This window comes from Pelodiscus sinensis, chromosome 22 (assembly GCF_049634645.1).
Source record: "Pelodiscus sinensis isolate JC-2024 chromosome 22, ASM4963464v1, whole genome shotgun sequence".
NCBI classification, from domain to species: Eukaryota; Metazoa; Chordata; order Testudines; family Trionychidae; genus Pelodiscus; species Pelodiscus sinensis.
The window spans coordinates 12,755,494-12,781,919 of NC_134732.1; the positions used below are offsets into that span (position 1 = coordinate 12,755,494).

General features: G+C 48.0%; 1 protein-coding gene across 1 annotated transcript in view; it reads left to right on the forward strand.

The window, feature by feature from the left end:
- Window positions 1-26,426, forward strand: part of PRRX2 (paired related homeobox 2) — an 88,382-nt gene that overhangs the window by 57,746 nt on the left and 4,210 nt on the right. The window contains exons 2-3 of the mRNA XM_075906048.1: window positions 22,549-22,733; window positions 23,069-23,247. Coding sequence (XP_075762163.1) covers window positions 22,549-22,733; window positions 23,069-23,247 — 364 coding nt within the window. The remainder of the gene's footprint in view (window positions 1-22,548; window positions 22,734-23,068; window positions 23,248-26,426) is intronic.

Here is a 26,426-nt window from a genome sequence, read left to right on the forward strand (position 1 = left end):
TTTCCGCTGTAGCTCCATCTGTCTTAAAACCATAGGAGATTTGACACAATAGACCCAAGCGGCTGCTTTCGAGCCATCACAGTCTATTGTGCAAGTGTAATTACAGACTCTTTAGCAGACTCTTGGCAGCTTTTGAAAGCTCTTCTTGGGGTTGTAGTGACCCACACGGTGCGTGGCACTGGTCACTGGAAGGAGTTTTTAGTGTACAGATCTTCACTGGCCTAAGAGAGCAGACTTTAACCCTGGGAAGACAGTCAGTCCGAAAACTAGAAGCCTGTATGCAGCAATCATTGTCACAGATCACAGCCTGTTAGAAATGCAGTAGCTAAGGCCTTGTTTACAATGGGGATTTCCTTTAATTCCAGTGGAACCTGCTTTAAGCTACAATTTACACCACTTCTGCTTATTCCCCCTCTGCTGGTACAAACTATAGCTTTGGGCCCACTAGGGGCCTGGTAAAAAAGGAATGTTCCTACATGGACAAGGCCCCTCAGCCTTTCCCAAAGGTCTCTTCACTGTCTGGAATTTGTCGACATTAGAACAGGTCGCTTCTAGGCCTCTGTTCAAATCCCAGCCTGATGGGCAGTGACTGGCTGTTGCTAGGTGACGGCTCTTCAGGGGCTTGTGTGAAATGTGCTTGTCTCAGTCAAGGTCCTAGTGGGCAAGTGGCTGCAGCGCAGACACACAGACACCGAGAGGCGCACTCCTAACTGGCTTGCTTATTGGCAGTGTCAGCAGAGAGAGCAAGGACTGCATGGGTTGGGAAGAGGGATTCATCATCTTGCCCTTGAGAATCTGTCTGCCCAGGGCAGAGTGGGAGAATTTTGCCCTGTGCAAAATCTGTCCCATGGGAGGACTTTTTCCTCGATAGCTGTCATTCCAGTTCCTTTCCCACCCAAACACCATGTCCATCTCCATGGAGGACTTATTGAAGCGGGGGACCAAACCAACACCCTAAATCCAAAGGCCCCCAGGCAAGATGGGAGGAGCAACCAAACCTTATTTCAATATTCCTCCCTTCTTGAGCCTTTCCCCACTCACTGAGGTTCTGGCAGCCACTCAAGTTGAGGACCATTCTACCTTTTTATTAATTCTTGGTTATTTACATTGAGCCCATTGTGCAAGGTGCCGCACAAACACTGAACTTAGACATGGTGCCTCTCTCAGAGAGCTCAGGAACCCTCTTCATTCCACATCTTGTGCAGCTGTGGGGTTTACACCTGGACAGGCAGGGCATTCTCTCCCCAGTTCAAAGCACATTTTTTAAAAGGCCTAAGGCCCAGATCTTCAAAGGTATTTAAGCATCCAAATCCTGAAAGTCAGACATAGGCTCCTAAATCTCTTAAACACTTTTGAACCTACCCACCCACACGTCTCGTTGCCTCCTCCCGCTCTCCAAGAAAAAGGATAGCTCTGGGCCTCAGAGCGATTACTTTGGGGTATTCTGCATAACTTGGAGCTACACTCCTAGTCCTTTGTGTTTATTGATTATCCTCTCTCTTGTTAAGCGAACCCTCCTAGAAACTTGAAAGTGAACATTGTATTCCCTGAAGGCTTGCCCTTTGCACTCGCACTTTACCGCACTGCAACTTTCTGGCTCAGAAGTGTGAAAAAATACCCCCATGCGCAGCAAGCTACGGTGCTGTAACACACCAGGGTAAACAGGCTCCCAGCGCAGTTCCCCTCACGGAGGTGGTTTCCCTAGATCAGGGCTCAACTTTGGAAGCTGTGGGGGCCACACTGATACTCATAGCACACACTGAGGGCTGCAACTTAAGTGTGATTGTATATACATGCAAATATATATGCAAATATATTCAAATAGCTTCTTTCACACAATGCCCAGGTGTTCCCAGCACCTCCTCCTTGGGGGCTAGAAACGCTGACACCCTGTACCTCTCTGTTCCAGCCAGCCCATCCACTTGCGTTTTTCAATGTTTACCTCACCTGAGAGATGCCCTGCCATTGTAGAGCATGTTCCCAGTGGAGGCCATGTTCAAAGGATCCCACCCGCGAGCCGCGTGTTGAGCCCCGTGTAAACCCAAGCTGCACTGTGGGCCGCAAACAAATGGACCATGGGCCACATGCCACATGTAGAGTAGCCCTGCCCTAGACGTAGAGCCCTGGGATCACTGGGAGACTGCCACGTGAAAGTGCTCCCACAGCTGTGCTTTACACAAAGCCCATGTCAACTACTTCCACTGACAGAAGCACTTTGCCCTTCCCAACCCCTTTCTTTGTGTCTTGGCCTTATCTAGATCAGCACAGCTCTGGAAAAAATGTATTTTTCAGTTGAAGTGCTGCTGTGGAGACAGCTGGAAGCACTGCAATTTTGTAGGTCCTGCCTAGAGTTAATGTTAAAAAGAATCTCAGTAGTGTTGTATCTTAAAACTTAGGGGCTAGCTGGTGTCAGTTGGGGTATGTCTAGACTACATGGCTCCGTCGACGGAGCCATGTAGATTTGTTTTTTTGGCAAAGGCAAATGAAGCCGCGATTTAAATGGTTGCGGCTTCATTTACATTTACATGGCTGCCGCGCTGAGCCGACAAACAGCTGATCAGCTGTTTGTCCGCTCAGCGCGCTAGTCTGGACGCTCCCCTGCCGACATCAAAGCCCTTTGTCGGCAGCCCCGGTAAACCTTATCCCACGAGGAATAACGGGGCTGCCGACAAAGGACTTTGATGTCGGCAGGGGAGCGTCCAGACTAGCGCGCTGAGCGGACAAACAGCTGATCAGCTGTTTGTCGGCTCAGCACGGCAGCCATGTAAATGTAAATGAAGCCGCGATCATTTAAATCGCGGCTTCATTTGCCTTTGCCTACAACCCTAATCTACATGGCTCCATCGATGGAGCCATGTAGTCTAGACACAGCCTAAGTGTCCCTCTAGTGACTTTGGGACAGCTTTGCTGCTTTACACCAGCTGTTGTTCTTTATTATTCATACAGGCTGCACCTTCCAAAACTGGGACTCTCTGGTCTGGCAACATCTGTGGTCCAGCAGGATCACGGATATTCCTGGACCAGAGAGCCCCGGGCTGGGAGCCTAGTGGCAGGAAGGCCAGAGGCACCAGGGCTAGTGTCTGGCAGCTGGACCGGGGCTGGTGTCCGGTAATCCAGCAGTAAGGGGGCCAGTGCCAGGGGACCTTCCTGGTCTGGCAAATTCCCTCATTCGGGACTGGTTAGGTCTCAAGGTTGCCAGACCAGGGAGCTCCAACCTGTATTGCAATAATGCGTAGAAGCCCAGTCTTAGCACAGGGCTGTTCAGCGCTCAGTGGTGTACAAACCCATAACAAAAAGATGGTCCTTTCTCCAAAGCATTTACAGTCTAAATACTTTCTGTTCTTAGGACACAAACCATTTGCCTTTTTCCCTTCAAGCATCCCTACTAAAGTAAATGGACTTATTCCCAATTCATGTGAGTAAGAGTGGCAGATTCAGCGTCTTTTAGACAAACTGATATAAATCCAAAGTAGGTCCATTTAAGTCAGTGCAATTGCTCTGAATTTACACTGCGTTACATACAACAAGATTTGGTCCCTAGACTCCACAGCCCATCATCCAATTGTGAGCTAGGTGAAATCAGGGGCACTCTGCATTGGGTAAGTCTTTCTCCCAGCATGTGTTCAAGCAAATTGCAGAATAAAATCAGAGCTGGGAAGAGTCAGCCAGCCCCTTCTCCTTGCTGATGCTGGATTGTTCTCAAAATCATACTACGTCTACACTGACAGCTTCTTGCGCAAGAACTGTTTTGTAGAAGAGTTCTTGCGCAAAAAGTCTTCCACAAGAGAGCGTCTACACTGGCATGTGCTTTTGTGCAAGAGATGTGCTTTTGCACAAGAGCATCCATGGCAGTGTGGATGCTCTCTTGGGCAAGAAAGCTCTGATGACCATTTTAACCATAGGGGCTTCTTGCACAAGAAATTCATGTTGCCTGTCTACACTGCCCTCTTGTGGAAGAGCTCTTGCGCAAGAGAGCTTATTCCTCGTGGGGAAAGGAATAACTCTTCCGGAAGAAGCCCTCCCTGTTTTACAACGCTGTACTATAAATTTACTTGCTCAAGAACGTGCGTGCAGTGTAGCCAGTAGGCAAGTTTTTGCGCAAGAACAGATGTTCTTGCGCAAGACGCTGCCAGTGTAGACATAGCCATAATGGTCTAGAAAACAGAACTTCCACTGCTGCTGTAGGAGCATATACATCTTGGATGGAAGTGTCTCCTGATTTCTAACCACACATTGTCCCTGCCTGAAGAGTATCCTAAATTGGACACTAGCCCTCAGCCCTCTTCCTCTTTGGTGCTCATGCCTTTCAGATATGTGATTCTGTGATCTGTCATCTAATCTGGAATCCCATCCACAGAGGTAAACACTGCTTGCCCTGAGAGCCGTCTCCTGCAGACATCTCTGTGGCCAGGATTCATGAGATGGTGGCACAAATCACAGAAGAGATGGGCTGTCCCTTCCGGAGTCGTTCTGGGCCCTGGCTCTGATAGACACATCTAATCTATCCAAAAAGAGAGGCCTGAACCAAACAGGCAACCATATAGCGTGAGCACACATTGGAGTCTGCATATGCGTATTTTGGTGGCACAATTCTGGAGGTTCCTTGGAAGCCCACTGATGTGGAGGGATACACAGAACACCCAAATATTTATGTAGACTTTTGGATATCCCCACTGGACAAGCACTTTGAGTAGAGGCCCTGGCTCCTAATCCATAGAATGGGGTGCTTGCAAACTTCCCATACACCACAGCGAGGTCTGTGGCAGCAGAGGGCTGGTCTGGGTGGTTTCTGACCGGTGAAGACTGGAGCTCCATAACCATAAACTACTCTGCTGCTGCCTGTCAGTGACTGGAAGGGAAAGACCCTCCCGGGACAGCTTTGGCCTCCTTTTTGGTCCAGGATTTCACTGCTCTTTTTAAACAGACACTTTCCCTCGGCAAAACTGGCAGTCTGCATAAACGTGTCAGCATTTCGGTTTTTTTTCACAATTAATGAGGTGAAACATCCTCGGAAACATTCGGCTGTAACAGTGCTACAGTAGCTGAAACCTGCCCCACTTCCCCTCCTTCACTTCTCCCCCCCCCCCCCCCCGACATTTTTCACGTACTCCACTTGCACTGGGGAAGTTTCCATAGGATTCAGCAATTCTTCAGGCTCTCGCCTTCCACACGCACTTTGCTTGGCTCCATCCTGAGCCTGGGTCCTTCCACAATGAGCTTGTGCGTTGCTCTTTGTCTGAAAACTCACCACAGAGTGGAAAAAGCCAGAGCAGCAAGCAGGCGGGTTATTGATTTGGGAGCCAAGTCTCTGGGCTCCTTGCATATTTCCTCCTGTTGGGTGGTTTTGCTCCATTTCTTAACAGCATCACATGCCTTCAACCCGACACCGCTGTTGATGGCCAAAGCTTCCCCCTGCTAGACATTGGTTGTCAGTGCCAACTGTATACCTATTGGGGGGGGGAGATAATTTTCTCCCCATCTCATATGATGGCAGGGAGGTGGGAGTGACCCCTTGCATCCAGCTATGGTGTTCTAGAGCCAGCGTCTGTGGCTTGGCAGTGCTGAAACGGCGCAGTGCACACTTGATCCGGGCAGGATGCAATCAGCCAGATTGTTCCACGTATGATTTATGCAAACGGCACAGTAATCACTGCTAGGAAAGCTCTCCCCGTAATCCTCAAATGCATTTCTGGAGACAGACAAGCCCCTGAGGGTCTGGGCTGATTGGGGGATTGGCTTTTGGCAGGCGGCGTGGAGAAGAGGCGAGGCTAAGCAATCATTTGAGAGCTAAACTTTTTTTCCTGCCCTTCCTTAGCAGAGGTCTAAAACCAGATCTCTGCAGAAAGAAGGGGTGTGTGTGGGTGCATGTGGGTGCATGTGCAATTCCTGCATTTACATGATGATTCCTTTGGCTGGGCTATAGTTTACGCTCCACTTCTTATAATGCCCAGAAGAGCACTTGATAACAGGGTATATCTATAGTGGAGCAGGGGTAGACATACCCGTGCTAGCTTCAGTGTAGTTAGTGTAGCCGTGGTGGCATGGACAGTGGGATGGGCTGGCGGCTCCAAGTGCAATCCCATCTGAAACCCTCCCAACATACCAGGGACAACAAGCCCGCCCTGCCACCCATGCAGTTGTGGCTAACACTGCTATTTTTAGCACATTAGCTGGGTTGGAGCTAGCAGGGCACATCTGCCCAAACTTCAGAGTAGATTTACTTTCCACGTGACCTGAGAGACAGAAGCAGAGAGCATCCATCTCAGCGGCCGATGGCTCCTGGGGAGCGTGGGATGATTCATCCTTGCCAGGGGGCTTGGAAAGTCATACCTTACTCTGCTGGATGTCCCTGGGGGCTTATCTGTTAGCAGCAGGTTCAATGGAGCCCTGATGGAACTGCACATGCATCCCTAGCACATCTGCAAAAACTAACCTCATGCCACAGATGCCGGCCAAATGGGCCACAGCTTTGAGGTACAACTCAAAGGATTGGCACATCCTGCAAAGCCCTCTATTGTACCTGGCTACATTAGAGCTGGTTCTCTCCCTTGCAACAGATGAGTTCTTCTTGCTGGTTGTGACATAACGAAGACTCAAGACAGTTTCTTGCCATTTTAACCAGAAAGGACACTCTCTCAATGACTTAATCACCTGCATTCTGCTACAAAGACCTTTTACATCTGCACTTGAAAGGGAATCCTCTGAACTGTCATTCATGTTAAAATTCGACACTTTCCAAAAAGGACTCAACAAACACTTGAACTATCTCACCCATTACCAAGATAGCTTCCCCAATTATCACCTCTAATACCATTAACTCACAAACATCCCACTCTCCCTACCTCTAATATCATCAATTCACAGACACTTACCTTCCTTCCTTCCCCCCCCCCCCCCCGCATCCCCCTCCTGTTCTGCAATGTGATTTGTCCTTTTCATATTTGTTCATTTTTTTTAATTGTATCCTTTGGTATATATGGTTGTGACTACTTTCTTCCACTATTTGATCTGAGGAAGTGGGTCTGGCCCACAAAAGCTCATCATCTAATAAACCATCTTGTTAGTCTTTAAAGTGCTACATTGTCCTGCATTTTGCTTCAGCTACCCCAGACTAACACGGCTACATTTCTATCACTACTCAAGACAGTGTCGGTGGTGGGTTCTTGCTTGTGGGCATGGACCACCAGACCTCTTCTTTCTCAGTCATCAGAGCATTTGGCTCTTTGCTCGGTGGGTTCAGACTGCATCATTCCCTTCCTTTTCTGGGTGGGTAGATGCTTACCTGGGAGAGGTTAGTATTGCTGATGAAATGCCCTATACATTTAATTTATTTAATAAGTGTCTCCCCATCTTTGGAGTTGCTGGTTAGGGACACAATCCTGCACCACAGAAGTGAATAGGAGCTTTGTTTTGGCATCAGTGGGCACAGAATCAGCTTGCTTGGGCAAAATACAGACTTCATGGTGCGCCTGCTCTGGTCCTGACCCAAAACACTTTGAAGTTGGTGGAGTGATTCCCATTGACTCCAGGGAAGTTTGGATAGAGCCCTGTGCCCGTGTTGGGAAACTTGATGCATAACCTTGCACCAGCAGAATATCCAGTGCACCTCAGTGAACTCTACTTGGGTTCAATTGATTTCACACTGAGAAAGCATCTTTAATTCCTGGATAAAAAAGTTACTTAAACCTCCCTCCAAGCCAAAACAAAAAGTGGCAACTGGAGTCCATAGGCAAAGTCATTTATGCTTTCTCTTAAGTAAGGCAGTGTAACCTACTGGATAAAGTGCTCCCCTGGGCTCCACAAGATGTGTTCTATTCCTAGCCTGCTTCTGACCAGGTGGGTGATGATGAGCATACACCCCTACCTTGTCTAGCTAGATTTTAAGCTTTTAGGCAAGAGCTGTCTCATAGGCATGTAGAGGCCCTGATCACAGCTGGGCCTCTAGGGGCTTCAGCCATACACATAATTAAAAAATCTCACTTGCAGGATCAGGCCCAGGATCGGTGAACTGATGTCTCTTAATTGCTTCCCACCCTTCACCAGTGGGCAGACAGTGGCCCATTCACAGACCTGTTGAGCATAAGGAGGCAAAGAGACCCACCCTGCACTCAAGACAGGTCTTTCTTCAGTTGTATTGTTCAGTCTATCCAATGGAAAGCACAAACAGCCAGTGGTTGTACAAGTGCAGTCAGCTTTCCAAACCAGAAGACAGTTCAAAGCACAGACACACATATTCCACAGACGCTGCCCTTGGGTGTCAGCCTGCATATACTTCTCCAATCTGTATTTGTGTTGTGGAACGCAGGCCGCATTCAATACAAAAAATGATTGAAAATCACATTGCAAAGGCAAGCAAACACGTTAAAAAGTCAGGGCTCCTAATTACTGCTCAAGCATAACAGCCTTTAGGACATAATTTCTAGAGATTAAATTTTTCTGTAGAGTATTTGGGTCCTATTATTTCCATCACTGTTAAATGGGAAATTTAGTCCAGTCTAGTAGTGGTTAGACTGGAGGCCTGAGCATCTGGGTACCTGGTTCCTATTCCCAGATGACTCATGCTATGACTTTCAGCAAATCTCTTTCGCCCCAATTCAAGGAAGCACATGAGTTAAGGCCATCCCTAATCAAGAGGGCACCATAATTTTAATTTTAAACACAGCAGGTTTCAAATTTAAAAAGTGCTTAAGTGCTATCATGAATAGGAACACTTTCCTGAACCAGAGTCTAAAATAGGGATGAGAATATTTAGGAAATGTGGAGTTGTCTAGTGGTTAGAGCTGGTGACTTGGGGTCAGAACGCCAAATTCTGTTCCCAGCTGAAAACAAATCATCTTACCTCTTTGTGCTTAGTTCCACCATTTACCTCCCTCCTGGAGTGGAATTATGACAAATTAACATCTGAAAAGTGCTTTGAGTTCCTCAGATGAAAAGTGCTGTCAAGAGAGCAAATTATTATTGTTCAAGGGGGGAAAAGGACACAGAAAAATAACTCTGCAGCCCCTGGATCATTTACTCCAAAGATTAACCCAAAGGGAAATATTTAAAATAGATTTCATGATTTAAGGAACAAGTTAAATAATTGCACATGAAATCTATGTGGTCGTCTTTGCTGTAGTTCTTTTGGTTTCCCTGGAGTATATAATGGCAGTCCACATGTGTACTGAGAAAGACCATGGGAGAAATGAAAGACATTGTTTTTCCAAAGGATTTCTTGGCTGTAAAAGCCCTACACCGCCCTGCGGCTTTCCTGATTAGGGCCCAGTGTTAATTTGTTAAATCCACATCAAGTGCCCAGAGAACCAGTTGTTTATTTTTGCTAATTCAGCTGGCTGAGATCAAATTGGGGTTTTATTTGTTAAGGATAAACGTTAATTAATAAAAGCTATTTATTTGGTTAGAGCCGGCCGTAGCCTTGGGGTCATATATGCCGTGATCATTATTTCAAACAAAACAAACCCAAAATGTCTCTCAACGGTTTGAAAAAGGCAGAAACGTAGAGGGCTGAATTTATTTGTCTTAGGAAGAATTTACAGTTAATTCCCTCCAGGCTATTTAAAACCTTCAATTACACTGAATAAAGGGGAAAAAATGGCTGGGATGGGAGGGAGAAAAGTGGGAGGAAGAGGGAAGGGGGAAGTGACTGTAAAGAAGATTTGATCATTTGGCTGGGTGAAAAAAGAAAAGCTTAAAAAAGGTCTTTGGCAAACAGTCCACAAATAAATGGAATGTGTGAAATAATTTAACGGCAGAAAACTGCTCTGCTCGGGGTTTTTAGATTGCAACGCAATAGGGCGAGATGTAACTTTACCTTTTAGAGATGTGGGTCTGAAATTCCCTGTCCCTCCCAGCCAGCTCAAAGATGCACGAAGAGGAATGTTATGTATTAATCACCCAATCATGATGGTTTAAGGGCTGAAGCTGCTCTAGAGTGAATGGGCTGCACATAGCAAAGAAGGGAACGTGTGGTTTGAGGACACAGCATGTGGCTGAAAGGGACCACTCGACCTTCTAAGGCTTTGTCTACACGGCTGAGTTTAACGTGCAGCCCGGCAGTGCTTTCATGCGGCAGTATGGTCATGGCACCAGTCCTGGGGGGGTTTCTTCCAGTGCTCTAGGTACCACCTCCACAAAGGAAGTAGCTAACACCACTGAGAGCCTGTTTACACTGGCGCTTTCCAGCACTGTACTTTGCTGTAACTGGAACTTTTTCACACCCATAAGAGAAACAGGTCCAGCGCAGCAAAGTGGCAGTGTAGACAAGCCCTAAGTCTGACTCCTGTTGATCACAGGCCACCAGCTGCACTGGCACAGCAAGCAGAATCGAGACTGAAATAGGAACAGAGGCTCTCCCTGCACCAGCCAATGTATCCGCACTGCTCCCCAAAGCCAGAGGGAGGGGTGCTCTCCTTCTGCTGTGAGCTGGGCTCCCTCCATTCAGCTTTATTTTAACCTTACCCCTCGCCCATTTTGCATGAGCCACTGTTGCAGTGCAGCTAACCACTGCAGTCCCCCGGACCAGCAAGGGTTCCCCAAAGCTGCCTATCTCAGGAGCTCCCATGGAGGAAAGCTTAGCAGCATCTGGCAATTAGAGTCTTTCCCTTCATAGCCTTGCCCAAGCAGTAGGATTAGGTCTTAAATAAAGAGTGATGGCCTAGTTTTCAGAGATCCAGCCCCTGCTGGCTTAAAGTCCTTCAGGTAGCTCCTGAGAATGAAGGCCACCCCCTTAGGATATGTCTATATACTGTGATACAGCCCCGTTGCTCAAAGTCAATGTGTGTGAGCGATATTTGCCGGCACTTTTGCGACAAAATACTTCTACCCCCAACGAGCAGGTTTCGCTTTGTCAGCAGGAGAAATCTCCCACCGACAAAGCAACATTCACATAGGCACTTGCCGCAGCAAAACTTTTGTTGTTCATGGTGGGGAGTGGTTTAAGCACCCGTGAACAAGAAAAGTTTTGTCGTGCAAGTGTAGACACAGCCTTAAGATCCATCTCAAAGCAAAAACTAAGGGTGAGTCTACACTGCACCATAACACAAAATAAGATATGCAATTTGAGCTACGCAAATTGCATATCTTATTTTGACGCTATTTTGAAATAGCTTATTTCGTCATTTGGCGCTGTCTACACAGTCCCAAATATTGAAATAAAACACGATTCCAAAATGTCCCATTTATTTTGAAATAAAACACTACTCCAAAACATAGACGTTTACAGGGACGTTGGAATATCGAGCCCAAAATAATGGGCTGTGAAGACGCAAGATAGCTATTTCCGGATACTCCAGTATCCCGAAAGAGTGTTACAGTGTAGACGCACCCTGGAGGAGGCAGTTTTCACATCGAAGGTGTGGAAAAGCACAGAAAGACATAAATTCCATTAAACAAATCTCCCCTTTCCATGCAGTGTGACACTAAGAAGAATAGCACACCTCTCTCAGCCTGAGGGCATGCCTCTCCCCAGGAACAGGGAAATTCAGTGTAGATAAGGCACTTTTAGAAATCAAGACCCTTGTAGAATTCCAACATGTAAACAGACGCAAGTTTAATGTCATTCTAAATAAATAAATAAATGTGGATTGGCTATATCATGGCTGCATTGAGCTCATTAATCCCTCTTGAACAGAAGTCATAAATCAAATCTGAAACCTAGGTGGAAATGTAGGGAAAATTCCCTTTCTAATGGCAGATGGTACAACTTTCTACTCCTAGGAGCTCAAGGCTGACCTCTTAGAACCTCTCCCTGTATATATGTAACTATGTCCCAGATCGGATATAATCCCTGGTTTTACAGTCTCTCAATGCAGCAAAGAATTATTAGAGAAAATTGCTTGGAGGTTAGCGCAGCTGAGAGGTGCAAACTCAACACAGCTGCTTAGAATGCGAACAACACAATACTTCCGTACAGGGCCTGATCCAGCAGCCTCAGTGACCGCAAAGAGGCATGTTACCAAGGCAAGGAATGCAGAATCAGGCCTGTATTTTGATAGAGCAGTTGTCCAACAGGCTACAGGTCCAAACCTGCTCTCACTAAAGCAAAATGATAAAACTTGCCTAGAGGTCAGTGGGACAAGGATGGGATTGTCTCTCAAGCTTTATGGAGTTGCCTGATAGAATTGCAGTGTTAAGTGAAAAATGGCCAGGGTGAGGACAAAGGCAGAAGAGGCAAAGGAGAAAAGTCAGACTATCACACAAGCGTATGGATGCTAATTTAAGAAGAGGATAAGGCAGTGGTGGGCAACCTGCGACCCATGGGCCATGTGCGGCCCATTGGGGTTCTGCGAGCGGCCTGCACACCCCTTTTGCCCCCTCCCCCGGCACCTTTTGTGTGCTGGGGCCCCTGCACATACCTACTCCCCCCCAGCATTTGGAGCACTGTCAATCAGCTGATTCCTGGCATTTAAGCTCTGGGAGGTACCAAATCAGCTGATTCACAGCACTCCAGAAGTGCTGGGAGGGAGCAGGAGAAGGGACCAGCTGCGCTCAGGGAGGAGGTGGGGAAGAGGCAGGGTGGGGGTTTGAGGGAAGGGATGGAGTTGAGGCGGGGCCTGAAGTGGAGGGATGGGCGGAGCAGCCCCTGGCCAAATGAGAAGAGACACACATTTAACACAAGGGCACGTGGGAGGTGCATGCTGATTGCACACAACATTGTGAGAGACGTGCTGCTTCCTTATGTTACTTTGCCACCATTTTAATTTGACCCAAATAATGGATCGCTGTGCACTGAAAGAGACATGATAAAGGAGGAGACCCAAGTGCAATGTATTTAATCTTAGCCTTGGGGTTCTGGTGAGTGCACATGCCCAATTTCCATCTTGAGGCCCACAGAGATGAAGGAGGGTGACTCATGCAGCCCATTCACTAGCCTTTGTTACCTATCGCTGGGATAAGGGCTGCAATTTTCAAAGGGGCCTTAAAGGGTGAAGCTCCAGGATAAAATATTCAGAAGCATCTAACGTCTCCCCAGCATATTGTAGCATGGCTCGGCATAGCTGTTCTTGCTTTAAAAAGAGCAGTCTAGACGTGGTGGCCCAGGCTTCAGCACAATCTAGCAACCACAGCATAAGGCTACCAGGGAGCCTGGGGGCACACACTGGTTGCTAACCCATACTGAAGCTTGTTTCATCATGGCTGTGTCTACACTGGCCCCTTCTTCAGAATAGCCATGCTAATTTAGAACTTTGGAATAGGGAAATGCGCGGGGGATTTAAATATCCCCCGCGGGATTTAAATGTTTAAATAAACATGGCCGTCTTATGACGGGCTATTGGATAGTTATTTCGAAATAACTTAGTCCATGTCTACACAGCAGGCAGTTATTTCAAAATACTATCAAGCTGGAGGACTTCTTATTCCGACTCCTATAACCTCATTGTATGAGGAGTAAGGGAAGTTGGAGGAAGAGTTCTCTATTTCAAAAAGGAAAAGCCGGATCCTCCAGAATAAAGCCCTATTCCGGAGGATCTCTTATTCCTACTTTCAAGTAGGGCTTTATTCCGGAGGATCACGCCAGTCTGGACGCTCTTTTCCAGCTTTTCCCCAAGCCGGGAAAAAAGCGGCGGCCATGTTTATTTAAATCCCGCGGGGGATATTTAAATCCCCCGCGCATTTCCCTATTCCAAAGTTCTAAATTAGCATGGCTATTCCGAAGAAGGGGCCAGTGTAGACGTAGCCCATATGTCCACTGCTACTGTTACCTGTGCTAGCTAGATTAACATTAATATGGGTTTGTTTGTCTGGACTCATAATGCATCACACCTTTTCTTGCAGTGCAGACGTTCCCTAAAGCCATGTCTTAACTTCATGGAAGATTGATGCTGCTGCAATCGATCTTCCGGAGTTCAATTTAGCGAGTCTAGTTAAGACTCGCTAAATCAAACTCAGAGGGTGCCCCCAGGGGCATCTGGTACTCCTGTTATTGCGAGGCGTAAAGGAAGCCAGCAGGAGCGTTTGCTCCCATCAGCCTGCTGCTGTGGGGATACTGCTAAGCTCGGCTTAAGGTATTCCGACTCCAGCTACGTATTCTGGGGTTGTATACCTTAAGTCAAACTTCTGGGTCTAGTGTATACCTGGCCTTAGAGACTTTGAAGCCTTACTGAGACAATTTGGAAACTAAGGACTCATCTACACAGCAGGGCTTAACTCGAAATAAGCTACGCAAATTGAGTTACATCAAATTGGGAGTGTCTACACAGCACTTATTTTGAAATAGAGAACTCTTCCTCCAACTTCCCTTACTCCTCATACAATGAGGTTATAGGAGTCGGAATAAGAAGTCCTCCAGCTTGATAGTATTTTGAAATAACTGCCTGCTGTGTAGACATGGACTAAGTTATTTCAAAATAACTATCCAATAACCCGTCATAAGACAGGATTTCCGGGTCTCTCCTCCACATCCTATTCCCTTTCTATCTCGCTATCCTCTCCTGAGCCTCCGGTCTCTCGCTCTCCTACTGCCTCTCCCCCACTCTCTCTCAGATCTCCTCCGCCTCCTGCCTCTCTCTCCATCTCTCTCTTTCTCTTCTCCCCCTCTTGCCTCTCACTCTCTCTCCGCTCTCCTCCGCCTCCTCTCTGTCTCCTCTGCTCTCCTCTGTCTCCGTCGGGGATGCATGCTCGTCCAGGTCCTGAACCTTGGCCATGTTTGTCATTGCCCTGCCCCCTTCCTCTCCCTCCGTGGCACTCAGCTGACTTCTGCGCTGCTCAGCCGGGCTGCCGCGTGGGAGCAAGTGGCATACGCGGCCGTTTGGGCCCCGCACTCCCCATGCAGCACGCGCCGCCCAAAGGGAACAGCCAGCATTTCAGCAACAGCACCGCCCAGAGGGAACAGCCAGCATTTCGGGCAACAGCGCCGCCCAGAGGGAACAGCCAGCATTTCAGCGTTACAGACTCTCAGACATTGGGCTACTATATATATGATAATGTTGCTGTGTGAACATACTCCAGGTCCCATTGAATTTTGAATGAAACTTAGGCTCCTAAGTGTCTATGTCCCTTTTTTAAAGGGAAAAAAGGGACGGAGGGGATTTTTGATTATTTTATCTCATTTTATCTAACAAGCTTGAAAATCCCAGCTCAATACCTTTGGAATATTTTCTATTTGGATGAGATTTTCAAAAAGCCCTTAAGTGACTCAGAAATATCTATTCCACTGAAAGCCAATGTCCTTTGGGCACATTGGAAATGTCATTCTTCATCGCTAACACACCCCAGCAATGAGTGGGATAGATTTTGTGCTAAAGAGACAAGATGCTAGTTGGTACAATGTCTGAGACGTACACACAAACTGGTTATAAAACTACAGTTTTCTTCCATGTCTCGTATGTTCCATTTAACGCAGATTTCCCCTGGTGAATATGGTTTTCATCTTGGTTACCGAGCAGTCTCGCTTTCCCTTTTTATCCGTGCAATGTCATCTTTCATTATTCAGTAATGTTATCCCTCCTCTGCCCCACTTTATTTTTCCCCCTAAGAGGAAATTGTAATCAGCAGAAAATAAATACACCATCAAAAAAGTGACCACAGGAAGGGGGAATGTTCACAAGTCCCCTCTGTTCTCCAGGCTGGACAATCAACTCAGTATCTCCCAGTGAGCCACGCAGGAACCAAAAAATGACAAACACAAACTTGCAAATTCTCTCCCTAACTTTATCCCCCCTCACTCTCCATGCCTGCAGAGTCCTTCAGGAGGGGAAAACATACAGTGCAGAGCTATTTCTGCCTTTCCTTAATTAACGATTCTTATTCTTGGAAGAGCGTCAGGATGGGAAAACACATTCAAATTCCTTGGTGAAAATCAGAGAAGCCAGTTAAGTAACTTTTCCTCCTGTGTGTGTAAAGCTCAAAAGCTAATTGCGTTATCTTATGGCACAGCGGTCTTTGGCATGAAAACGTAATGGCTTGATGGCAAGCCGTAGCTGTGGATATCATGTAGGCTTTGTGATGGCAGATGGAAATAGGCTTGGAAATGGGATCTACGGTTTATCCCCCTATCCCACCCGGCTAAAGACACAAAAATGGAACATTTAATGACATTCATTTTTAATGTTGATTTCAGCTTAATAACTAGGCATCTTTTTATAGACTGGGTGATCGCTCCCAACCTTGCACGCCATAAACCTGTCAGACACATGCCATCAAGCAAGCAGAGCAGCCTTTATCTGGTCCTCCAGTTCTGGAGTATGGGCAAGGCTCCAGAGCATGAACTAATTGGGAAAAGATGTTGATTCATTATGGAGCAGGAGAACCCTGTCTCTGGGCTAATTAGGGGGACCAGACGGGTACATTTGGACCATGAGCAGCCTTGTGTGTAATCAATGGATGAGATTTTTTTTTTTAAAGAGGAGGGAAAATGTATCACAGAATGGAGAAGTCGTCTGGCAGCAGAAGGACCACTGTAGAGTTGAGGAACAATGATTCCCTTTGAGCTGTACTGGGGTGCAGCTATCTTTCAAGGGAATGTTTGATTAGGTGAGGAAAGGCTTTCACCAGCTAACAATAGCTTTTAAGTGTTTGCCTGGAATGTATTGCATGGTTTTGGGGCTCGGGAGAAGATTTCACTTGTACACAGTTTGGTTTAGGGACTCATTTAAACAAGCAAATGAACCTGAACATAAAAACGGGACCTGCCGACTTCCCTCCCCGCCGATTTGCAGCTCCCTAAAGGCCCAGACACAAAATGGTCTGCCCCATTCCAAGCATGGAAGTGGGATGTAATCCCTATCGGAACCTTGTCGTCCATATCGGCCCATCTTCGATGCAAATCCAGGATGGCAATCACTTTACACAGTGGGTCTCACCCTATGTCTATTGAATTCCATGTGGGGTTTTATGTTGATTTCAGTGGGAGCAAGATCAGGAGTCCTGCCCTGCAAGGATAGAGGAGGCAGACAGAGCGGATGCTATTGAAAGCACATTCTCTGCAAGGCATTTTAAAGAGTTAAGTCTATAGGTTCTGCTCCCTCATTCTGTCATCAGAATGATTGGGATGGGAGAAAGAAGAGTCCAGCAGGCATATTTAAATAAGGATCAGCCCAGCTGGGTTCTGTAGGAATCACTATAAGAAACAGATGATTTAATGGAGAATGAGATCCTCTTTCTATAGAGCATATTCTATAATTTGTCCATTAAACTCTACAGGGTGGTTCCTAAAAACTATAGGCAAATTATTGCTCCCTACGAAATGCTGTAGGAATTTCCCATCAGAGATGGTTCCTGCATGCTGGCCCATATCGATCCCAGGTTCTGGGAGGATGCGGGGACAGGAGTGACCTGCCATATTTTTTTAATCTACAGGCTCATCAGCTTGCTGGAGAAAAACAAAACCAAAAAAGGAGTTAAACTGAAAGGGGCAATTGGGAAACAGAGCCTGGCAGCAGACTTGAGGCTCTCAACAGAACCAAGGGCTGGAGGGAATTCTCAAAATTTTTCTGTGATGTAAAGTTCAGTGGAGCCTACCCTGTGGTCTCCTGGGTGGCGCAAAGTGCATCTTTCTCTCTCTTAGCTTTTGGACACGACATGTTTATTTCAGACTGAACCAAGCAAAGGTCACTCCCCCTCCCCCTACCATGATAGGGTTTCCCAAATGCAGCAGCGCTCAGCGTCCACCTACCCCAGAGTTCTGCTGTCCTCAGACGGGTTTATAGAGGCAAACAAAGGATGGAACTTACCCGGAATGCAAAGGCAGGTGTAACTGAATGATCAGAAAGTGACCGTACATAAGGAGCCTCCCCGTCCATTCAGATGACTAAACCTAGGACCTATGATAGCTGAGGTCTCCTTTCTATAGCCCATCAAGGGAGCTCCCATCCAGTCATTGGGATGTGGGGGCTGTCTCAGTAGACAGCTTCCCTCCACTATCTTCTTGTTTTGGCTGAGCCAGAGCGACCAGTGTAGCCTGATGCAACGTAAGAGCTATTTAGTCACACCTGTGCAAGAGAAGAGCTGCAGCAATAAAGGCCAGGAAACAGGGCAAGTGCTGTGTTTTGAACCTGTGTGGAGTATTAGTACTGCAAGGTACAAAGTATTGCTCACTGCAAGACGGCCAGGCCTGGAAACGTGTTTATTGATGGAAGGCATCTCAGGCACCAATAGGCATTGCAAAGAAGGCACCAAAGTCTCCATGTAGGCTAGTGCATTGTCAGTAGGGTTGCCAGATGGTTTAACAAAAAATACCAAACACGCTCCCCCTCAAAAAAAAACAAACAAAAAAAAACACCGGGAAAAAATTCTGTTGAACAAAAAAAACAGGGGTGAGACCAAACTTGTTGAGGAAGAAAAGGGGGGGGCTGCACCTTTAAATGGCCTCACACTCCTCACTCCTCAGCCCCCGCCAGACATGGCAGGGGAAAATTGTCCCCGCCGGGCTTCCGTCCGAGGGAAACAGGAAATACTGGACATTTCACATGTCCGGTATTTTCTGGTTTTTTTCTACCGTACAGGGGACCCGAATAACAGTCAACAGTCTGGACAAAAACCGGACAACTGGCAACTCTAATTGTCAGTACCAGCCACCAACGTAGCCCCCCTCATTCTCGTTGATTTCAGTGGCCACTTCTCCCAGGGTACCAGCTTCCTCATTGTTGGGATTCCTGAGTCGAGCCGGGGGGGGGGGGGGGGAAAGGGGGGGGGCTGCCTCTGGAATGCTGACCTGGCTTAGGGCTGCCAATGCAACAAAACCTCCAGGAGTACGTTCAACCAAACTCGGGAGCCCTAGACCTGAGAGCAGTTGGGGCTTCTGTGGAGGGCCATGGAGGCAACTGCACTAACAGAAGTTGGGCCCAGATTAACCAAGTGTGCAAGTGGCGTGCTTGTACAGGGCCCCTCATCTCCACTTTGGCCTGGCCGTCCCTCCAGAGGCCCAGCCCCATGGGGATGGGAGTCGCAACTGCTGAGTGAATGCTCATTCTCCACCTCTAAATTTTTTCCATCCATGTGCAGAATACATTTTGTTACATGCACCAAGGCATGTGCAGATGTGCACCACTCTGGAGCCTGTGGGTGCTTTGCTAATCAGCTGGGTAGCATTTGAATCTCTCCTAGGTGACCACCCAAGTACTCAGCTTACAGGGAACACTGCTCTCCAAGCCCCTTTCTTGCCTAATCTTGGGGCCTCCCCATTTCACCCAGCTAGCCAGGATTAGGGTTACAGTGCTGGGGCAGAGGTGCTACTGGGGGGGAGTGGTTGGTGCCCCCTTGGCAAGCTGAGGAGGAGAATTGGATTGGGAGGCTACGTCTGCCATTGAACTGGGAGGCTATGTCTGCCCTTGCTTGATCGCCACAGGCAGAGCATTGCTGAAGGAGCCTAAGCACAGTCTGTTCATGATTAAAGTGGGAATGTCCTGGAAATCTCTATCCAAGCAGACTGAGAGATCTCTGGTGCTCCTGGCTGCGGAGAGATGCTGGAATACACATCAGAGCAAGGGCAGGGTTCTTCCAGAACTTAGCAGCATGGATGCCTACTTTCTGTGTTCTTAACCGATAAATCAGACAGCACAGACCGGTAATTAGGACAAGGACTCATGACTAAAGCCTTAGGGTATGTCCACATGGGCAAGGTGGGAAGGTCTCAGAGCCCCACATGTTTAGTCAGTTGTCCAGAACGCTGAGACTCATTGCTGCGGGTCACTGTAGACAGACTCTCAGCAGCTATTCTCAACTCTGTTACTGACTCACCATGTGACCTTGGTCAACTCACTTCACTTTTGTCTGCTTTACTTCAGCTCTCAGTAACACAGGGGTAATGCCTACCTCTGTCATATTCTTTGAGATGCTGTTGCACCACAAAGTGTTATAGCAACTACCAAGCACATTTCTCCCGCCCCATTCACCCGAGGTTAGGGTTTTTTGGGGGGCGGGCATTGAGGGTCATCTAAGTTTTCTCTAGTTTTTCAACAGCATGGTAAAAGGAGGGCACATAGGAGTCAGATCTCTCTGGATCTCATTGCCACAGGGGTTCAAATTCCAGATGCCTCTACTCCAGTATTCTGTTACTGACAATGGCCAGGCACAAGATGTTTCATAAAAAGGTGCAACCAACCCTCTGGTAGCAATGGAGTAAGGCACACAAGTTTCCATCTAACCCTCAATAGGCAGCAAGCAGTTTATGTCCAGAAGCATAAGGGTTTATATTCCTTCCAGGAGATGGAGCCTGGGCCAGTATCATCTCATGACAATTTTGCAAAGCTGCATTGAAAGCCCTTTAGTAAGCCATTCTTCAGCATATTCCGAAAGGCGAGAATTCCCCACATTGGAGGTACTCACATTGACATAGAGCAGAGAAATCCAATACAACACGGCTGCAAATCCATAGGATGTCATAAAACTATTACAATTCCAAACCATTCAAAAATACTTTCCCGCCACGAGGTACAAATTGAATCCAGCTGGTCTGCTAATGGAAAGAATAGCTGAAGAATACTTCACTAAAAAATGGAAAGCAACATGCTTTCCCCCTGGAACTCTGCAGGCAACCAGCTGTCCTCCAGAACCAATCTCCATCAGCCTGCTCCGTTTCATGTGACCCTAGTGACAAAAAGAAAATGAAAGTTTCTCTGGATGCAGGCCCAAGATGCACCATACCCAGGCCTGGATCTGGGCCCAAAAGGCAAACAGAAGGACCAGTGATAGGCTTAAGGTTCCAAATGTCATGAGCCACAAAACAAGGCCTGGGTAACAGTTGTTTCTAGCGCTGGCTGGCTGGCCATGAGACTGCTCACCTTAAAAATCACATCATTCTGATTGCCACCCTGCTCCCCCCACACTGCACACCGCGGCAGCAGCTGCTGCTAGTCCAGGAGCGGCTGGCAGGGGTTACAGCGAGAGTGCTGAAAGCCACTGAGCAAAACAGGGTAGTGTGTCATGGCTATCAGGACTTCAAGCCAGGGAGTGCTGCCTCCTCCTCAGCATCATTCCAGATTGGACTTCCCTGGTCCGGCACCCTCAGGACCTGACCAGCCCCAAATGAGGGGATTCGCCAGGCCAGGGTAGTTCCCTCCCTTTCTGGCCTGTGCTAAACTGCTGCCCCCACGGTCTGGCTAGGGCTCCAGCCTGGCTCCACTGCTGCCTGTCTAGCCACAGCTCCCTGGGCTGGAGCTCCCTGGCCGTTGCTGGGGATGGAGTTCCACGGCTGGGGCCAATCCCCCACTACTGCCCAGATACTAGGGCCATAGCACCAGAATGCCTGGCTGTGCCACACTCCCCTCCCCCTCCCACACACACACACATGGCTCCTGGCTGAGTCGCCATCCCTTCCTGCCATGCTCTACCCTGCAGCCAGCCCTCCCTATGCCTGGGCTCTGTGGTCCAGGAACACTTCAGACCAGAGGTGTTGCCTGACCAAAGAGTCTCAGTTAAGGGCTGTACAACCTGTATTTCCTGCACTCCTGATGAGTGAAGTGAGAGTCTAATGACCCACATTTGCAAAATGTGGCCACTGATTTTGGCTGCCTAACTTGTGACATCCCAGGGCCTGATTTACTATGGTGCTGAGCTCCTGTTGACTTCAGCAGGCCTTGCTGGCACCTCTGAAAATCAGCCCCCAAGCATCTGATGCAGGGCATCCACCACTTAAAACATCTGGAATCAGTGGTCACTTCTGGAAATGTTAAGCTTTGTACTTAAATAGCACATTGCATCCACAAACGAGTTAAATCCTTTCCCCCTTTGTCCTCTAGGAGGCAAGTATGACCTCTGTTTCACCTCAGAGAAGCTGAGGCATAGAGCAGTGCTGAAACAGGTTCCCAGTGCCATGAGACACAGTTAGTGGCAGAGCTAGATTGGAACTGAAGAACTGCTTCTCTTTCCCTTGAACAGTCTGCTGGACCATATGACTTCCCCTCTTGGCAGGCTTAGAAGATTAGATTTGTATTGGTAAATGTGGGTAAACATCGATTTCACCGTGCGCACACAAAACTGAAGGAAAACATATCGCCCTCGGTGAGAATTGAAATTTACAGACAATGTAGGAAAAACACTGAGGGAGAACTCATTCCAGCCTGACTTCAGGCTCTTTAGTTTGTACATTTTTGACATGTGATGTTGACAATTGGTGTTTTAATGGTTATAAAGCTTTAGCTTTTTGACTCTGCTGCCATCCAACGATTGTCTGATTCTCCCTATCACCTGACCTCTCCTCTGGAATTTCACACAACTGTGAACATTTAGCCGGATCACAATCGGAAAAGATGCTTTAAAATAAACATTGATGTTATCCTTGAATATGATATATGAATTGAATTCTGCCAGGCTTGGCTATAGGGCTTGCCGTGAAGGGCAATGTGTTGTGGAATTACAGGTATCGGCACTTAGCAATGTCACCTCCTAGGCAGGGCAATGAAATCCTCGCTAAGAAGGGTCAGTTGCTGTCACAGACCCCGCTCCCTCCTTGAACAAAGACACAGGCACTGCCCTTGCCTCACCCTCCCCGCCAAACGCCCGAGACCAGTTTGGGGGCGTCTCTCTCGCCGGCCAAGGAGCCACAGGCTGCTTCCAGGGAAGTGGAATGTGTACGCAGCCCCTCAGGGATTATCTTCTTCGTGCTCCCCACAGGCGAGAGTCTGAGTCCGAACCGCAGCGCTGCCAAGCGGAAGAAGAAGCAGAGGAGGAACCGCACCACATTCAACAGCAGCCAGCTCCAGGCCCTGGAGAGAGTCTTCGAGCGGACACATTACCCTGATGCCTTTGTGCGGGAGGAGCTCGCGCGGAGGGTGAACCTCAGTGAGGCCAGAGTCCAGGTGAGCAAAGGTGTGGGGAGAAACTAGGCCTCTAGGCCAGGGCTCTGGCTTTCCCCTTTCCCTGGCCAGCTAGAACTCAGGCCTTCAAAGAGTTCAGCATGACAGGGGCATTGCTGCATTTTCCAGGGGCATCACAGCTCACACTCAGCCACCGTCACGGGTCAGACAGAGCAGCGGTGCCACAGCCAGGCTGCCAGCCTGAGATCGGCCAGAATGAATTTGACCCCTGCTTGGTGCAATGGCCAACTGCACTGTGCAGCCTCCCCTCTCCCTCCCAACTGCCTCGCCTGCACCCGCGCGACTCAGGTTACCACTGCCGCCTCTCCTCCTGCCAGGTGTGGTTCCAGAACCGAAGGGCCAAGTTCCGCCGCAACGAGCGGGCGATGCTGGCCAACAGGTCTGCATCACTCCTCAAATCCTATAGCCAAGAAGCAGCCATTGAGCAGCCCATGGCTCCCAGGCCAACCGCCTTGAGCCCAGAGTATCTCTCCTGGACCACCACATCCCCATACAGGTAAGTCCAGGCAGCCTCACCATTATCCTTCCCATCGGTTCGCAAACTCAGGTGTAGCAGCTGCCTTTCGGGACGTGCTGAGGAGCCAGCCAAGGTCAGCCTAGCTTAGGAAAGACTATAACAGGCGGGTGGCTGATTAGAAATCGGCTCCCCTTTCAAGGGAGAGAATTAAGCAGGGGAAACAGAGAAGGCACATAGGCCACAGTGAAGTCCCAGGGAGTCTGTCCATTGGCTTTCACAGGCATTAGAACTGGTCCTAAGGCCCTCAAGTAGGAAAAAAATGTTAGAACTGAACAAACTGCAGGCCCAGTGAGCCAAGATGTCACCTTGCCACTGGGACAAGCACAGCCAGCATATGAGATGGAGGCAATGATGTGTTGAATTGCATTCAGAGTTGTTGTAGGGATGTTGGTCCCAGAGTATTAGGAGGCAAGGTGGCACCTCATTACTGGACCAATTTCTATTGGTGAGAGAGACAAGCTTTCGAGTTTAACCAGAGCTCTTCTTCCGGTCAGGGAAAAATGCTTCGAGTGTCCCAGCTAAAGGATGAGCCGATAGAATATTCAAACGTTTCAGAGGGGTAGCGAATAGTCCTGCAGCACCTTAGAGATCAATAAAACATATAGATGCTTTCATGGGCACAACCCACTTCTTCAGATGAACTTCATCTGACGTTCTGATGAAGTGATACCATCTACATTGTTTGTTAGTCTCTAAGGCGCTGCAGAACTATTTGCTGTTTTTAAAGTTTTTTTTCAGATAGAATATGTACTAACTCCCAGGGCCGGCGGGTATGCTTGGCTGGGGAAGGCATTCCTTCCCAAACCAGCAGCCTGGCCCCTCCCACACTCCACCCCCAGAATGCCTACTATGGGTGTACTGGGGATGGAGTGTTGCTGCCCCGGAGTACCTGCCCTTCTCGTGCTCTGGGGCTGGGGAAGCTGGAGCCACTCACCCTCCTCCCTCCCCATGGCACGCTGCCATGCCTTCCGGAGAGCAGGGGCTGGGGAGGTGGCTTGGCTCCCATGAAGGGCAGGGCTGGGGGCTTGCCTCTCCCAGCTGTACCTTTACCCACTGCCATGCTAATTCCTTACGCTAAACGAAGGGACCATTCCAGGTGAAGTGGCCCTGTTAAACCCACTGCAGTCATTGGACAAAAACAGGGGGTTAGTGGTTATCTGGTTTCCCTCACATCATTGTTATTAGGGCAATTAGTGCTCTAGATGTGGCACATGCCACCATATGTTGTGGGAGGACTCACAGACCAGTCCTCATCCTCAAAGGAAACCTGCGTAACACTTGCAAAAATATGAATTTCAGCTCCCCAGGCTTGTCATTGGCAAGACACTAAAAATCACAATCTTAACAAAGACCCTGGATTTATAGCTTTTAACAACAACCTGTGACCCACCCACCCTCCCCCTCACTGTCCTGTGACTAGAGGGGGGATGTCACCTTGAATGACCCCTTAGAACATGTTGCTAACTACTCAGGCTGAACTACTGGTTCCCTTGAATCATGCTGAGACACTCTGAGTACCTTTCCCACATCTGAAGAGCTCTGTAGCGCCCCAAAGCTTGGCTCCCACACAGACAGAAATTGGCCCTATAATAGATATTACCTCCCCCTCCTTGTCTTCTCATGGGGAGTTTAAAATCATTGTAGGAGTGAACATGAGGGAGCGCAGTTAACATTCTAAGTGTCAGAGGCACATGGAGCTCCCCATAACCGACAAGGAGCCACAACAGAGTTTTTTTAGCAGCCTAAGCACTAAAAACACCCCTCCCAGAGAGTAAAAGCAGAGCCCCAAAAGCTCTACATGAGAAGTTCTTGCAGTGGTTTAGGAATCCCCTAAACTAGGGACAGGCAAACTCAACGGGTCAAATTCCTTTCTGGGGTAACTGCAGCAGTTGCATCAGGGATGAATTTGGCCTGTTTTATCTAATTCAGAACCCACGTGAACATGCTTCATGGATTGGAAATGCAAACTCATGTTCTGCTTTGGAGCAAAGTCAAAATAAAGAGCCAGAGAGAGAGTGGAAGAGGGGAGGAGGGGAGAAATTGTAATGACTAAATCATTACAAGAAGCTAAAGGTAGATACGGGACAACTTCTCCCACCGCCTTGGATTTAAGTCCAGGGGTTCTTCTATCCCTAGTACACTGCCCAGGCTTTGTTTCTGCGAGGAAACACTTCTTTTCACTTTTAAATTGAATTTCCTTTGGAAAATCCATTCCAGGGAAGAAAGATATTGCAAATTCACACACGTCTCTTGACCCCTGGAACCAGATAGAGTCATAAAAACTGCACTGGGTGTGTCCATGCTGGAGAGTTTCCGTCCTCTGTACAGACAGACGAGCTGAGCAGTTGCAATGGTGGGGGGGAACCCCAAGCACTCTAGTCTGGGGTTCTCTCCAGATTCAGAGGATGGTTTGAATAAGATCACCTTGGGACACTTGCAGTAACGAACACGTTTCCCGTTGCTCTAGGGCCTTGGATGAAGAACTTTGCAAAAAGCAGCTGCCATTTTGGTATCTAAGGGTATGTCTACACTAGTCCCCTAGTTCGAACTAGGAAGGCTAATGTAGGCATTCGCAGTTGCAAATAAAGCCCAGGATTTAATTTTTTTTTTAATTTACATTTACAAGTCTGGACTAACTGCCCACGCAGCAGGGACCTAAATTAAAGCCCTAAATCGAACTTCCTGTTATTCTTCCTGCAAAGAAGTTTAACAGGTAGTTCAATTTAGGGCTTTAATTTGAAATACCGGGTCCCTGCCACTTGTAGTTAGTCTGGACTTGTAAATTTCAAAAATGGCGACCAGCCGGGAAGATGCAAATCAAGCGCGGGATATTTAAATCGAACTAGAGAGCTAGTGTAGACATACCCTAAGAGCCTCCAGGGCAGACTGTTGGTACGGAGACAGACGTTTTCCCCAGCACAATCCCTGTCTGATTTGTTTTAGTATCTACCATCTGGTTTGTTTGGCAGACTTCATTCTCCTCTTGTCATTGAGTGTGTGGCTGAAGCTCAGATTGTGGGTTTTTCTTGTGCTGCCAGACTCAGCTCCGGATCCAGACTTCAGGACACATTCTCCTCTGGGAGTTTGATTTAGTCCATTGCCAAACCTAGAACTTGAATGCAGCCTGGAGCGAAATTCCCCTGTAGCATTCAGAGTGG